General features: G+C 39.7%; 2 protein-coding genes across 2 annotated transcripts; one reads left to right on the top strand and one right to left on the bottom strand.

Moving 5' to 3' along the window:
• Window positions 1–313: 313 nt before the first annotated feature.
• Window positions 314–1,201, bottom strand: LOC126728179 (uncharacterized). Its single transcript, XM_050434043.1, has one exon. It carries the CDS (start codon window positions 1,199–1,201, stop codon window positions 314–316), a length of 888 nt encoding a protein of 295 aa, XP_050290000.1.
• A 9,469-nt stretch (window positions 1,202–10,670) lies between these two features.
• LOC126725941 (uncharacterized) lies at window positions 10,671–15,349 on the top strand. The gene is made up of 5 exons (XM_050430965.1): window positions 10,671–10,937; window positions 11,897–11,950; window positions 12,715–12,818; window positions 14,017–14,055; window positions 14,823–15,349. Exons 1-5 carry the CDS (start codon window positions 10,862–10,864, stop codon window positions 14,958–14,960), a joined length of 411 nt encoding a protein of 136 aa, XP_050286922.1. The 5' UTR covers window positions 10,671–10,861; the 3' UTR covers window positions 14,961–15,349.
• Window positions 15,350–15,599: the final 250 nt, after the last annotated feature.

The raw sequence follows: 15,599 nt of genomic DNA, 5'->3' as shown, positions 1-15,599 counted from the left end.
CATGACTCCAAGCAAATACGTCAATGTTTTTCCTCAGAAAACGGACGAGGTCCTTCTTAACTACCTCTTCTAAATCTGCTCCAACCCTGGTGCACCTCTCAGGGTTTTTTTCGTCCAAAGAAATGTCTTCCAATGCTTCGATGGGCTTCGCCACAAGTTTTCTTTCTTCAATGTTCATTGTCTGAACCTATTCGTCCATGGCCAACATGGCCAGGTAGCACTCTCTAGCTGTTAGTTGATCTCCATGCACTTGTCTTTCTCCATGTTCTGTTGAGAACTTAACCAACAAGTGGTAAGTGGACGTGACCGCCTTTCAACTATTTAGAGTTGGTCTTCCAATTATGGCATTGTAGGATGACGAACAGTCAACCACTAAGAAACTCACGTCCTTAGTTACTTGCTGCGGATATGCTCCCACCACTACAGGCAACGTAATGGTACCCACAGGTTGCACTTTCATTCCTCCAAACCCTATCAATGGCGAGCTCACTGGACGAAGTTGATCTCGTCCAAGCCTCATCTGTTGGAAGGTAGGGTAGTACAATATATCTGTTGAACTTCCATTATCCACCAACACTCTCTTAGTTGTATAATCTGCGATAAGTAAAGTAATGACAATGGCATCGTCATGCGGATGATGAATCCTTTCAGCTTCTTTGTTGGTGAATGAGATAGTTGACTCATCGGTCCCCCTCGTCCTTGGTGATCGTCTAGAAAGTTGGACGTTTTGCACCACTTTGAGATACGTCTTCTTTGACTTGGAAGACTGTCTTACTGAAGTCCCTCCTATAATAACCCTTATCTCTCCAAGTGGGGGTCGTGATGATTCTTCCATTTTTCCCTTCAACTTCTCATTTTTATGATCTCTTCCAACGAAATGCCTCAACTTTCCTTGTCTAATAAGATTCTCAATCTGCTGCTTCAAGTCATAACATTCGTCCGTGTCATGGCCATGATCTCTATGGAAGCAATAGTATTTATTCTTATTGCGCTTGTTAGGATCGCCTTTCATCTTCTCTGGCCACTTCAAGGAAGGATCATCCTTGATCTGCATGAGCACTTGATCAAGTAGAGCATTTAGGGGTGTATAATTCTGATTCCTTGCTGGGGGGCCTGTCTTCCTATTATCTCGGTCCTTTTTGTCGTCCGTCCGTCCCTTCTTTGGACGGGGCCCTTGTTCAGAGTGGCAGTTTGCTTCCATTTTCTCAATTCTCTTCCTCTTCTAGGCTATGAATGCATCTTCTGCATTTATAAAGTTCTAAGCGGAGTGGACGAGTTCAGCCATAGTTTGAGGCTCTTGTTCGTAAAGCTTGTGGATGAATAGATCTGAATTAAGTCTGTTATGAAAAGCTGCCAATAACAACTTATCGTCCATCTCGTCCACCGCCAATGCTTCCCTATTAAAACGGGTGATGAAGGACCGCAAGCTTTCATTTCCCCCCTGTTCTATAGTCAACAAGTTAGACAAAGAATGTTTGTGTTTCTGTCTTCCGATGAAGTTATTGACAAACAACTTACTCAATTCTTCAAAAGAACTTACTAAATTTGGGGGTATTTTACCGAACCACACTCGTGCTGGGCCCTTGAGGGTGGTAGGGAAGGCTTTACACATTATTTCATCGGGAACCCCTTGAAGATGCATAATGGTCTTAAAGGTGGCAATGTGATCAAAAGGGTCTCGTGTCCCATCATACGAATCCAAAGAAGGCAACTTGAACTTTGGTGGTAGAGGGTGACCATTGATAGAAGCCGTAAGGGGGAATCAGTTCTGTGGACCAAATCTTCTATAGGATTCGCCCTTCTCATGTTCTCTTTCATTTCTTCCATGACTTTCTTCATTTGGTCCATCTCCTCTTTCAAGTGTGGCACCGTTCGTGAAGTGGTACCTCTTAACTGACTTCCAATTTCAACATTTTCTCTATCATCATGACTCTGTGTTTGTCCTCCTCCTTCACGCTCTTCATGTGTCTGCCTTCTCAGATTAATCTCCCTTCTTAATTCTTGGTTTTGGGGAGTTAACTCCGCCATTGCAGCCGCCATGGATTGCACATGGACAAATGATGTCTGCATGACCATTGCAGATTGGCGATCGCGATGGGGGTTGCTTGAAGTGTCTCTGCTTCCCTGATGGCCTGGGCTAGTAGCCCTCGATCTGGTCCGGACCATTCAACCTTTTGTCACGAAAAAGAGAAAAAACTGCAAAATAATATGTTTCCCATAAACAACGCCAACTGATGTTTCTCGGAAAATCAGTAGGTTGGATGATGTGGATTAAGATAATATGTCGGACCTGAAAAAGAATTGACAAAAGTCAGAGGAGACCGGGGTGACTGGCCACAAATCCTCCGATGATGAAGTTAGTTTCTTTCTTCAGGAAATCTGAAATTTCAAGATTCTAGGAATATTGTCTAGAATGAACTTACCCTTCTTCACAGGAGTAAAAGTGTTTATATAGGTCGATGTAAGCGGTTATTCATTTCATAACTCCCCCTATTATTAAGGAGTCCGTAGGATTTGGAGTCAACTCCTGTAACTGCCGTGGGAGTTATGTTTCTTGACTATCGTTTCCATAACTGTCGTTGGAAACGATTCATCACAAAGAGGCCTAATTTTCTTTATTAAGTGTAGAGCTCGTCCATCTAAATGCTTCTAAGGATGGACGAGGTCATTAAGGACGCCTAGGACGATCACTACATGCGCTTGGTTCGCCCTAGTTGGTCTTTCTTTGGATGAGCTATATGGACGAGCTTAGGAGTTGGCGTTTTTTGTAACACCATCAGAATACATAGCTGTTTTGGAGAACTTAGAAATCTCCTAGTTCTCACAGTTGCTGCAGAAAGCTAGGAAAACCGCCCAATCAGTAAGGTCAAGCTCTGACAGGCCCAAAGAATGGAAGACCACTCCATAAGCCATGGCAGTATCTACTGGCGAAAGGAAAAGGAAATCGGATGGGAAGGAGTACGAGACTCCTCCACCATTACCATGTACATCGAAGGAGCTAGATGTGCTCCTAGATAAATGGATTGCAAATGGGGTCTTCAAGCCCAACCAAGTTTCCAAGGAACCGATCGAAGAGGAGCAGAAAGACCCGCATTTCTGTCGTTTGCACAATTATGTGCAACACCCTATCGCAGAATTCTGGGCGCTTCGTAGACTGGTATATCGAAGAATCAAAGAAAGAACTCTCGAATTATCTCAGCCATAAGTTCAAAGAAACCCGTTCCTGAACCACAAGGGAAAAGGAGTGGCAGCAGTCGTCATTTGCGCGGATTCAGGGGAAGACGAGGAGGAAAGGTCAGCCTTGCTTGTTGCAGCAATTACCACCTTGCAGAAAAGTTAGAGGTTTAGGAAACTGTTTGATCAGTTGGAACTCACAGTAAATGAGCGAAGAATTGCCACAAAGGCTCTAGCAAGCATTGCCTCAGGGGCATGAGTAGAATGCTTGTCGACAGAAGCCAAAGCTGACAAAGCTTTCTTACAGGATACAAATGAGATCATTTTTAGTGATGAAGACATGGAAGTGGGGTATTTAGATCATAGGAGACCCTTCTACCTAGCAGCCTTCATAAACCAAATCCCTATCAAAAGGGCCTTGGTTGGTATAGGTGCTTCCATAAACCTCATTCTACTGGACACATTGCAAGCAACAGGAATTTCAAAAAGGAAAATATAGGGGTGCCAAATGGAGGTGATAGGATTTGGTGGAAGAAGTGAATATAATGCAGGCCACATCCAATTGTAGTTGAAAGTAGGACCAATAGCCTCCTTAGCCAGTTTCCATGTAGTGAAAACGAAAGTCTCATACCATATATTATTGGGAAGGCCATGGTTGCATAAACACCAGTTGGTCTCATCTACCTACCATCAATGCGTGAAAGGAAGGCTGAACAACATAATGATACGAATAGTGGCAAACTCGTCACCCTTCGAGCAAGCAGAGGCTTATCTAGTAGAAACCATGTTTTACAATGAGTGGGCACCATCCGGTGAAAGCTTAATATCTAAACCACAAGGCACTTTCCTCCCCAGATGGAAGGATATTCAAGATGACCCGGAGCCCAATCTGAGGGGACTACTAATCCAAAGGAAGAAGAGGAAAGAAGCGCCCGTTTTGACATTAAGTGATGCACCACGATGTGTTGGGGTTCGGACCCTTGATGGCAGAATAGTCTACAAGTTATGAAGGTGCACGGGGCCCATTTGCAATGTGCAAGAGGGTCCCAGATAAGGGCCAGAGCATAAAAGTTTGGTGTCCTGTGTAACCCAGGAAAGTTCGGAAGAAGAAAGCAATACTAAAAAAGAGGAGGGAATTACAGCAAATTACAGCAGAGAAGGACACATAGGTGGCAGCAGAAGAGAAATTGGAAGAAGTCGACCCACAGAAGCCAAGACCCATTTCGATAAGTTCGAAATTGTCAGAGGAAGAAAAGTCAAAACTAATATTATTGTTGAAAGAGTTCAGAGATGTCTTCGCATGGGACTACAACAAGATGCTTGGGCTAGTCCCAAGATTGGTAGTGCACACGTTCAACGTAGATCTCAAGGCTAAGCCGATAGCTCAGCCTGCCAGAGTGTTTCATACCGGAATAGAAGAACATATAGTAAAAGAAGTGTAAAAGCTTTTGGCTGCTGGTTTCATCCAACACTCGCGATGGTTGTCTAAATATCGTGCCAGTGAAGAAGAAAAATAGGCAGATAAGATGCTGCATAGACTTTAGAAATCTCAACCGAGTCTGCTCAAAGGACGAATTCCCGCTGCCAAACATGGACCTACTAATAAACTCTGCAGCAGGAAACTCCATGTTCTCCTTTATGGATGGATTTAGCGGATATAACCAAATTTGAATAGCGCCGCCAAGAGATGCGGAGAAAATTGCTTTCAGAACACCCATAGACAATTTTTACTACACTGTGATGCCCTTCGGGTTGAAAAATGTAGGTGCAACTTACCAACGCACGATGACTACCATATTTTATGACATGATGCATCGCAAGCTAGAAGACTATGTGGATGACATGGTTGTAAAGTCAAGGAGACAAGAGGACCATGTCAAAGTATTAAAAAAGGTGTTTGAAAGATGCAGAGTTTTCAAACTGAGAATGAATCCCCTCAAGTGTGCCTTCAGAGTGTCTTCTGGGAAATTCTTGGGATTCCTGGTCTACAGTAGGGGAATAGACGTGGACCCAACCAAAGCCACAGCTATGGCAACCATGAAGCCACTTGCCACAGAGAAGGAATTGAAGAGTTTTTTGGGAAAGTTTCTTACATCCGGAGGTTCATCCTAGGCTTGGTGTCAATCACTCCAGCCTTCGCTAAATTGCTCAAGAAGAGACTTCAAACCACAAGTAGGTAATTTAAATTTCAGCCAAATCACATGTGGGTAAGTTATAATTTGCCCAAAAAATTATATCTATTAAAAACAAAAATCTAAATCTAAAACGTGTACTTTGTTGCTATTTTTTATTATTATTATAGAGGATTAGATAAAGAATTTGGATTGTAATAAGATTAAGATTTTTATCAACTTAGAAATTATGGGAGAATATAATTATATATATATATTTTTTTTTTTTTTAAATTTTAAATTTTTTTTTACAATTTAGTGAAGTCACTTGACGTAACTATTATTTCTAAACCCAACTTTTATTATATAAAGATTAAATTGGATCAGGAACTGGCGTAAAAGGTGTGTTTTACACCAGCCAATCCTGACCCAACACATCAACTAATTGAGGTTCTTTTCTCTCTCTTTCATGACAAGCTCTCTCTCTTCCCTTTTCCCTCTTTACCCGTTACTTTATCTCTCACACCTCTCATCACAGCACCTAGTTCTTCTTCGTCTTTTTCCTTAGGTCCCTTTTTTTTCTTCTTTAGTTCAAGATTCATAGGTCACTTTTTTCTTCTATCTTTTTTTTTTTAATTAATTTTTTTTATCTTTATTCAAATATGCATTTGAAGGTTTTCTGTTGCAAGGCCTGTGAAGTGAAATTGCTTTATAATGTGGTTTTGAGTTTTTTTTAGTAATATTGTTGTCTATGTTGTTCTTTGTGGCTTGGGTATTGCAAGATTGAAGTAAAATTGCAAGTTGAAACTACTGGGTTGTTTTTTTTTTGGGTGGATCTGAGTTTGTGACATGGGTTTCTCACTGTATTTTGTTGTGAGTTCCATTGATGGTTAGTTTGGGTGTGTGAACATCCCCTTTGTTGGGATTTCTTTGTAAAATTTGCAATTCTTTCATAGGATTTTGCAGAAGAGAGGAAGATATGAAAAAAAAAAAAAGAGATTGTGTCTCCTTCAACGTTGCTTGCCTTCAATGCTTCTGGAAAAGTGAGGGAGATGGGAAGAGGAGAGAGGAAGAGAGGAAGAGAGGAAATGGTTTTTTTATTATTTTGCTGACATGTCGGGTCAGGATTGACTGGCCTAAAACCCAATTTAATCTCTATTATATATAGTATACGGAAAAAAAAATATATATATATATATATATGAAATTCAGGTTTGGCTTGGCACTCCTTTGGCAACATGGAATTCAGGTTTGGGTTGATAGTTTTTCCAGATTTCATATTGATGCTATAATTCAAGGTGGTTCGTGTGAGGTTTGGAGATTTACGGGATTTTATGGAGAACCGGATACTAATGATAGGGAAGAGGCTTGGAATATGTTGCGCATGTTAAATTCAAAGCCTCATCTACCTTGGGTGTGTATGGGAGATTTTAATGAAATTCTACTCTCTGATGAAAAACGTGGTGGTAGGATTCGGCCACATGGGCAGATGCAAGCTTTCAGGGATGTTTTGGACACTTGTGGTTTTGTGGACTTAGGCTTTACGGGTCCGGAGTTTACTTGGCAGGGCAATAGACATGGGCAAATTATATGGGAGAGGCTGGACAGAGGGGTTGCTAACTATGATTGGATGTCTAGATTCCCAGCGGCTACCATTAGACATCTTCACTGTGTAGCTTCAGACCATAGACCGATCCTGTTGGTGTTTGACCCAAATGGGGAAGCAACTAGGTGGAAGCGCAAACCATTCCGTTTTGAAGAGATGTGGTTGGCTGATAAAGAATGTGGTGCAACTGTTAAGAGGGCTTGGGAGATTCAGCCGAATGGGAATCAAATGTACCGAGTAGTGACTAAGATTAAGAAGTGTAAAAAATTGCTGAAATCGTGGAGCAAGGATCATTTTGGTAGCATTAAAAATCAGCTTAGATTGAAAAAAGAGTTGCTATGGAAAGCTGAGGAGGATTCGGCCAAGGGAGGCAACTATGAGGTGGTGGTACAATTGCGACGAGAGCTGAATGTTTTATTAGATAAGGAGAATCGTATGTGGGCTCAGCGATCTAGAGCTCAATGGTTGGCTTGTGGAGACCGGAACACAAAATTCTTTCATGGGGTAGCCACTCAAAGAAAAAGGAGGAATTTTATTAAAGGTATTAGGGACCCTCATGGTGCTTGGGTTTCGGATGAAAGGGAAGTAGGGGCGGTTTTTGTTGATTTTTATACTAGATTGTTTACATCCTCAAATCCTACAGATTTGGAGCGTGTATTGGCTGGTGTGCAGCCCGTGGTTAGTACCTCTATGAATGAAGCTTTGACTTGTCCTTATAGTAGAGAGGATGTGGAGATGGCTATAAAACATATGGCTCCTTTAAAAGCCCCGGGTCCTGATGGGATGCCCCCTCTATTTTATCAATCCTTTTGGCCTGACATTGGTATGGAAGTCACAGATGCTGTCCTCTCTTGCCTCAATTCAGGTAATCTTTTGAAGTCTATAAACCACACTTTTATTACTTTGATTCCAAAGGTAAACAATCCTGAAACTGTAGCTCAATTTAGGCCCATCAGTCTCTGTAATGTTATCTATAAAATTTTGAGTAAAGTCATTGTTAATAGGCTAAAACCTATTCTTAAGTCCATTATTTCTGAGACTCAGAGTGCCTTTGTTGCGGATAGGCTTATTACAGATAACATTCTTATTGCTTTTGAGTCTTTACATCATATGAAAACTCAGTGTTCTGGGAGGACAGGTTTTATGGCGTTAAAGCTTGATATGAACAAAGCTTATGATAGAGTGGAGTGGGTCTTTTTGGAGAAAATTTTATTGAAGATGGGTTTTCAAGATAGTTGGGTGGCCATGATCATGCAATGTATCACAACGGTATCTTACTCGATTCTGGTGAATGGCGTACCTACAGGTCATATTTATCCTTCGCGAGGGTTGAGACAGGGTGATCCTTTGTCACCATTCCTATTTCTATTTTGTGCAGAAGGCTTGAATGCCCTTCTTAGTCAAGCTGCAAATTCTGGGGAGATAAGAGGTTACTCTATTTGTAGAGCGGGTCCAAAAATTACTCATTTGTTTTTTGCCGATGATTGCTTGTTATTCTGTAGAGCTACTCCTGAAGAATGTGCTAAAATCCAGTCTATTCTTGCATGGTATGGGGCTGCTTCGGGTCAGCAGGTGAATTCGGATAAGACTACAGCTTTCTTTAGTCGAAACACTTCCGCGGAGGTTCAAGACGAATTAAAAGTTTTGCTAGGGGTGCCGGTTATTCAAAACTATGAGAAGTATTTGGGGCTTCCCTCTTTTGTGGGTCGTGAGAAGAAAGCGTGTTTCAATCACATCAAGGAACGGATCTGGGCTAAAATGCAAGGGTGGAAGGAGAAATTGTTGTCTCAGGCCGGTAAGGAAATAATGATCAAAGCGGTGGTTCAATCAATCCCAACGTACTCTATGAATGTCTTTCGGCTTCCTATTGGTCTCCTTAAAGATATAGAAGCTATGATTCGTAAGTTTTGGTGGGGGTGTTCTGAGAATTCTAGAAAGATCCACTGGGTTAAATGGGAGACTCTTTGTTCTTCAAAGTCAATTGGAGGCATGGGCTTTCGCGACTTACGTATGTTTAATGATGCCATGTTGGGGAAGCAAGTTTGGCGCTTATTTCATGATAGGACCTCGTTGGTTTATAAGGTGTTTCGGGCAAAGTACTTTCCTTCCGGTAACATTTTTGATGCGGTAGCCTCTCCGGTTGGCTCCTTTGCTTGGCGAAGTATTATACAAGCTAGGGAAGGTGTTTTGAGGGGAGCTCGATGGAGGGTGGGGGATGGGCGAGATATTAAAATCTGGAGTGATCGTTGGCTGCCTTTTGATGGTGGGGGAAGGATTTTATCTCCACAAAGGGACCTTTCTCTGAATATGGTCAAGGATTTGCTGCTGCCTGGTTCACATCTCTGGAATGAGGAGCTTCTTGATTTGAATTTCTATCCGTGGGAAGCTGAAGCCATCAAAAACATCCACGTTAGCAACCATGAGGCAACTGATGCTCTGATATGGCCTCACACAGATGATGGTGTGTACTCTGTTCGGAGCGCGTATCGCTTATTGGTAGCATTTCAGCATCAGAATCAACCCAGCTCGTCGGATGTGGAGTCCGGAAAGGGGTTATGGAATGGAATTTGGAAGTTGAAGGTCCCTAACAAAGTGAAACATCTTCTGTGGCGCGCGGTTCGTGAGGCATTACCAACGAAATGCAATCTGCAAAGGCGTCAGGTTTTAAGGTTTGGTATTTGTGATGCTTGTGGCGACTATGGTGAAGACGTGATTCATGCTTTGTGGCTCTGTGATGCGGTGAAACCAATCTGGATGTCAGATGCTCGGTTCTCTTTTCTTCGTGCTTATCATTTTTCTAACTTCGGTGATCTGTTTCAGTTTTTATGTAAGCAAGGTTCCTCTAATCTGGTTGCTATGTTCGCTATGGCTGCTTGGGGTATCTGGGAGAGGCGAAACAGAGTGAGGGAGGGGCAGAGAACTTGGGGTCCAAATTTGGTGATGCACCGAGCTTCAGAGCTTCTGCAGGAGTATCGGGATGTTCAACCGGTGAATCCACGAATGGCTACCCGAAGTATGGATCTGCGTTGGAAGCCCCCTGATTCAGGTGTGTACAAATTAAATTTTGATGGGGCTTTATTCCTGGAACAGAGGTGCGCTGGCTTAGGGGTGGTTGTGAGGGACTCGGCTGGGCTTGTTATGGCTGCGTTAAGTCAGAGAGTGCGGCTCCCAGGTTCGGCCGATGTGGTGGAGGCTTTGGCAGCTCGAAGAGCCATCTGCTTTGCTCAGGAACTCAGTCTTCACAATGTGGTGATTGAAGGTGATTCTCTGAAAGTTATTGAAGCCATTAACGATACTAGACCAGTGCAGACTTTGTATGGGCATATTATTGATGAGATAAGACTGTTATCTTCTTCTTTTATGTGTAATTTTATGCATGTTAATCGGAGGAGCAATAAGTTAGCTCATGCACTTGCTAGACGAGCAGTTTTATCTGCTGATATCGATGTGTGGATAGAAGAACTTCCACGGGACTTGGAGAATATTGTTTAGTTTGTTTTTCCAGCAATAAAGTTTCTTTTACCTTTTCCTCAAAAAAAAAAAGATGCCACGTATCTTTTTAGCATTTCAAAAAAAAAAAAAAAAAAAAAAATCTTCGCCCAACCAAACAACAAAAACTAATGAAGCCAATCGATCCGAAATTCCGAGCCACTGAACTGAAACCTTGCTGACCCAAAAAAAAAAAACAGAAAAGGCAGGTGGCAGTGTGGCACTCACTGAAACTGTCACTATATTTTAATTACTATATTTTTTTTTTGTTCGGAGGAAAATATTTGAATCCAATAAAATTAAAAGGGCGAAGGCAAACCACGAAACGAAACATGTTGTTGTACAAAGAAAAGAAAAGAATGAAAATGACGAAAATAGCCTCACATAAAGAGGAGAACTTTTAAGCAACACTGTTCCATTTTCTTCTGCCTTGCCTTGAGAGTTAGGTGAGAAGAAGAAGAGACAGAGAAAGAGAAAGAGAATGTTACCACAGCAGTGGGCGTCGCCTTGCGGAAACCAGTGCACCAACAAATACGCAGCACTGATGCAGATTCCATGTAACTATTCAACACTTCCATCTCTATTTCTTTTTTCTCTCATCTCTAAATAATTCTTGTTGCTCGCTCTATCACTATGTGTCTTTTTTTGAGTGTCTTGGCTTAGATGTAAGTGTAACGCAGACAAATTCCTCATGTAGAATTCCATAACATAAAATGGAAAAAAAATAAAAATAAAAAAAAGTCAAATTTTTTAGAAAAAAAATGAGTCTAATTCATCATTAAATTTGGAAGTGGGTGTAGTTAGTTAGAATTGAATTTGAATTGTAACACATTGTAGTAAGGATCACACAATACGGGAATGTACATGTGCAATAAGCACGCGTGTTGTTCCTTGGAACGCAAGCGTATGAAATGTAGTCAAGAGTCTTGTAACTCAGTATCATTGCTTGGTCTTCCTTATGAGGAGAACCAAGTTTTGAATTCCCCTAGTCTGCTTGTAAAAAATTGATTTTTCAAAATGTGTTCCAAGTTTAATTTTGAGTACATGTATGATGAGTTTTTTGGTTACTAAATGACCACACATACGAAGTAGAAAAATATTTATATCTTAAGACTGCAACATATAAATATATATATATATATATATATATATATAAAAATATTAATTAGGTATAAGTAGTAGAAAGAGATGTTAGTGATGAGAACAAGGCTTTCGACCAATTTCTAACTGAAGGAGTAAATATTTAGATGATCTGATTTCATTCTACTTGGCACTTTCTTGCAATGATTGTAAAGTATTTATGATATTCATTGCGTTTACATTGTCATTTTTCTTTACCAATGCTTGTTGTAGGGATCTTTGGGTGAATTTTGAAATGCTTTTCCTCCCATTAACCTTTGTGAATATGTTGGGTTTGCATTGCTTTGCCTTTGGAATCATGATTAGCACTATTTTTTTTTAATTGCCCTTTTAAAATCTATAATTACTGAATTGGGTCCAACATGGGTTCTTGTAGGGCGTGTATTTTGCAAAAAGGGCTGTGATGCTGATGTAAAGACATGGGAAGAATGTAAGTTTTACTTTTCTTGTTTGTGCTGCAGTTTTCTCAAGCTGATCGGTATGACATTGCCAGACTTTGTTGTTTCTTAGCTTTTTACTTTTTTGATTCCTTTTGTGCATCAAATATTTGGAGTTTTATTGAAATCTTTTAAGGTGTCAATGTGGTAGTTAAGTTGGATAAAAAATTTGGTATATTTAGCACTGCAGTTTGGGTCCATTTACAAAGGGATTTTGATGAGAAAGTTTCATTATTATGATGTGTTAACAATAATGAAACATTCATTTAACACTGATCAAAAATATATAAAACATGCGAACTTATTGAAGTGATGCGGGATAATGGACCATGCAAAGTTAGCCTTCTTTTCTCAGAGAGAGAGAGGGGGAGAGGGGGGAGTGGATTGGGCGCTGGTTTCTAGGGGCCACCAGTTAGATACACTATGGGTTAGTCCTCAAAATTCCGTAAATTTCCTATGAATATGATGGCATTGTGCGCTAGAATTCTCTATTTAAAGGGGAGAATTTTTGGGCTACAAAGCCCACTAGCATGTGGCTTAGCCTGCATCTTGAAAATTATGACTTCAAAAACTCTTGGTTCACTTTAGCTCATCAATTTCTTAATTGAACGATCTAGCCATGTATTAAACCTTTATATGTAATGAATCATTGGTTTGGAGAGTTAGTTTGCCAACACAAAAGGAGTGTGTACATGGAATCAATATTTTCTTTATACTTGTTTGTTAGCCTGATATGATAAGAGTATTGCATGTCCAGGCTTGGAGGAGTGCAATGAGATATGCTATAAGGACCCTGTATTAAAGGACCACCAATGGAGTTCCTACATTGACCGTTCTCCTGGACATTCCACCTACTCAGAGGTACTTCATCTTTCACCTGTGGTTCTTTCACATTTTATTTCCCTTTTTTCATTACACTGAATGCTGCAGTTAAATTTTAATATTTATACTGCTGTTATAGTTAAAAGCCTTCACATAAGGGTGCCTGCTGAAGATGGGCATTCATCCTCTTTGGTTATTAAAGTACTCATACATACTACTTTGTTTGTAATTTTTAATTTTCAATCAAAATGGAATATGTAACAATCATATTCAATTTGAAGATGTTCTATGGCTACAATGGAAGATAATGGCCAATGGTGGCACTGCTTGTTTTAAATTTGCAATTTGAAAGTCAATTGGGGGGAAGTAGAGAACAATAATAATACAGTAAGTACAGACACTAGATAAATTTTAAAGTTCAGAACTTGTAGGCACAAAAAGTCCTTGTAACTTTTGGTCTTTAACTCTTGCAAGATCCAAATAATTTGACTGCCTGAGAAGAGGATTTGAGCAACATTATAAAATTGAAGTGATATGGTGGTGTGTGCAATTGATAAAAGATTTTGAGTGACATGGTGGTGCCTTGTGAGATTGCTTGAGGGACAGTCAAATGAGTTTAATTGCATATTGGGGTGCATTTTTTAAATGCATTTTAATCCCAGACTTGACATGGGGTACTGCCCTGTCTGATCTGTCCTTTTTTCCTTGCTACAACACCAGAAAGTTGGATGCCTTTTACTTTGTGGTTATCTTTGTCTTGGAATTAATGACTTTTAATGAGATCTTTTTAACAGCCCCAGTTTATGCAAAAGTTTGTAAGAAAAAGGACTAATGACCTACTGTAATTCGTGCTCTTTTTGATAAAGCATATTCAACAGATTAAGTTGCTTTACTTTATGATTGTAAGTTTAAGACATTCTAATTTATGCATGAATTCCTAGGCTCTGGATTTGAAGGGGAGAGCCAGTATTAAGATTTCACAATTATTATTCTTTTTATTTGGAAATGCTGTTAGTGTTGGAATTTAAGGTTTGAATAATAATATAATTCTTGATGCATTGTACGAACCACATACTAAAATATATCTAGTGGAACTTTGTGGTTGTCCTTGATGTTCTGCTAACATTCTTGAAATTTTTAGATTATGGAAATGCATAACATGGAAGAAAAGAGCACGAACATGGTTGAATGTGATTATCTTATCAATTCTTTGAATATTGATTGTTTCTGTATACAGGAATGTTTCCATGCTTGTGTATCTGGCTGTGGGTACAAGGTTAGTTTTTTTCTCAATGAGTTAAGCATTTGGTTTTAGTGAAGATTTTAAATCTATTAAGCTTGAGATTGTTGGTTCTCCAGTTGAGATCTTTATGCTTCTTTGAAATTGGCGTTGCATCATGTTTATGATTGCGTGTCTTAAAAAGGATTAAATATGAAAGGTTTCTTTGAAATTGTAATAATCTTTTTATGTAATTCCTTCTCAATGTCCATTGGCCAGGTACTTTTGCCTGGACAGTGTCCTTTGCATAGTCAATGGGCTCAATAGTCTAACTACATTTAATGTCAATTTGATGACCTTGCTTAATTATGCATATATGCCCTAGTTTGATATAATTAAATCCTGTATTATGAGAAGCTTGGTTGCAAACATTTGGGTAGCAATTGAATGAATATTCCTCCTCTTCCCCTCCCTTGTTTTCCTTTGTCCTCCCTCACATATCCCCATCTGCACAACTGCAAGAGATGCACAATAAATTGATTCGTTCATATGATGCTATAATTTTGAGGACTAGTATGGTACACATTTTATCAAATCTGGGGAGAAAATAAATACAAAGAAAACCACATACACATATATAAACCTTGCATACATATAGGTGTGTATGTATTGGGATTTTTGTTTGCATAATTTCCATAACTTCTGGCTGCTACAGGACAATCATCAATATTTCAGTGCAGTATTTTTCAAGTTTTTCCCCATAAATTAGATGGAGGAATTCACAAAATTTCCATGTAATCCAGTGGGAACTTTCTTAATTGCAGTTTGATATGCACTCGGAGAAAGTTGATAAAGTTCGTCCGAATAGGCCACTAAAGCTTCCCCCCCCTGTTCCAAAGCCAACTAGACCATCTGTTGATCACATAGAGACTGCTGAAGACATTCCTAGCACTTCTGCATAGTGAGAAGCTAAGCATAATTTTAAGACAAAATGTATACCCTAACAATTTTTTAGCATTGTAGGAATATCCTTTTTGCAGATTAGTTCAGTCTTAGGCCCCTTTTGTTTACAGGAACACAAGTTTCTTCATCCATCTTTTCCCTCATCAGTTTCCTTGAGCTTCATGTCACTTAACCGGTACTCAATCCTTTTCTTATGATAGCATACCATGGATAACCAGTGTAATGTGGGTGGCTCTTTCAATATTGATGAGAGAGAAGTCACTGATGGATCTTTTTGCAAGTTTCATCATATAATCAAAGAAAAGCTTAGAATGTATCTCTTTAACTTCAATAGATACATTGAGACTGTTCTTCAATAGATACATTGACTAAGTGTCCGTTTGGCAAAGATTATTTTTGCCAACTTATTTTACTATTCAGCATATTTTTGCTACTATTCATGGATCCTATTGCACCTTTTGGTACTATTCATGGATCCCACTGTACTATTTTAGCTAATTTTTACCTTTATCTACAGTACTTTTAGTAAAAAGTTTTCAATTTCAGCAAAATAAGTAGATTCCAAACGGATCCTAAATGGTGGTGACAGTTTGTAAGCTTCTTGGATAAGTTAAAGAATTTTGCAGCAATAGATATTG

The sequence above is a fragment of the Quercus robur genome, chromosome 5 (assembly GCF_932294415.1).
Source record: "Quercus robur chromosome 5, dhQueRobu3.1, whole genome shotgun sequence".
Lineage (NCBI taxonomy): Eukaryota > Viridiplantae > Streptophyta > Magnoliopsida > Fagales > Fagaceae > Quercus > Quercus robur.
Note: the sequence above shows the minus strand (reverse complement) of the source record. Positions and strands in the feature narration are given on the sequence as shown.

Excerpts from the sequence above, each read along its gene's own strand:
- LOC126728179 (XM_050434043.1), bottom strand. The coding sequence starts at position 1,201 with ATGGAAGCAAACTGCCACTCTGAACAAGGGCCCCGTCCAAAGAAGGGA.
- LOC126725941 (XM_050430965.1), top strand. The coding sequence starts at position 10,862 with ATGTTACCACAGCAGTGGGCGTCGCCTTGCGGAAACCAGTGCACCAAC. Across the intron at positions 11,951-12,714 it reads TGTAAAGACATGGGAAGAAT|GCTTGGAGGAGTGCAATGAG; the intron begins GTAAGTTTTACT and ends TTGCATGTCCAG. Across the intron at positions 14,056-14,822 it reads TATCTGGCTGTGGGTACAAG|TTTGATATGCACTCGGAGAA; the intron begins GTTAGTTTTTTT and ends TCTTAATTGCAG.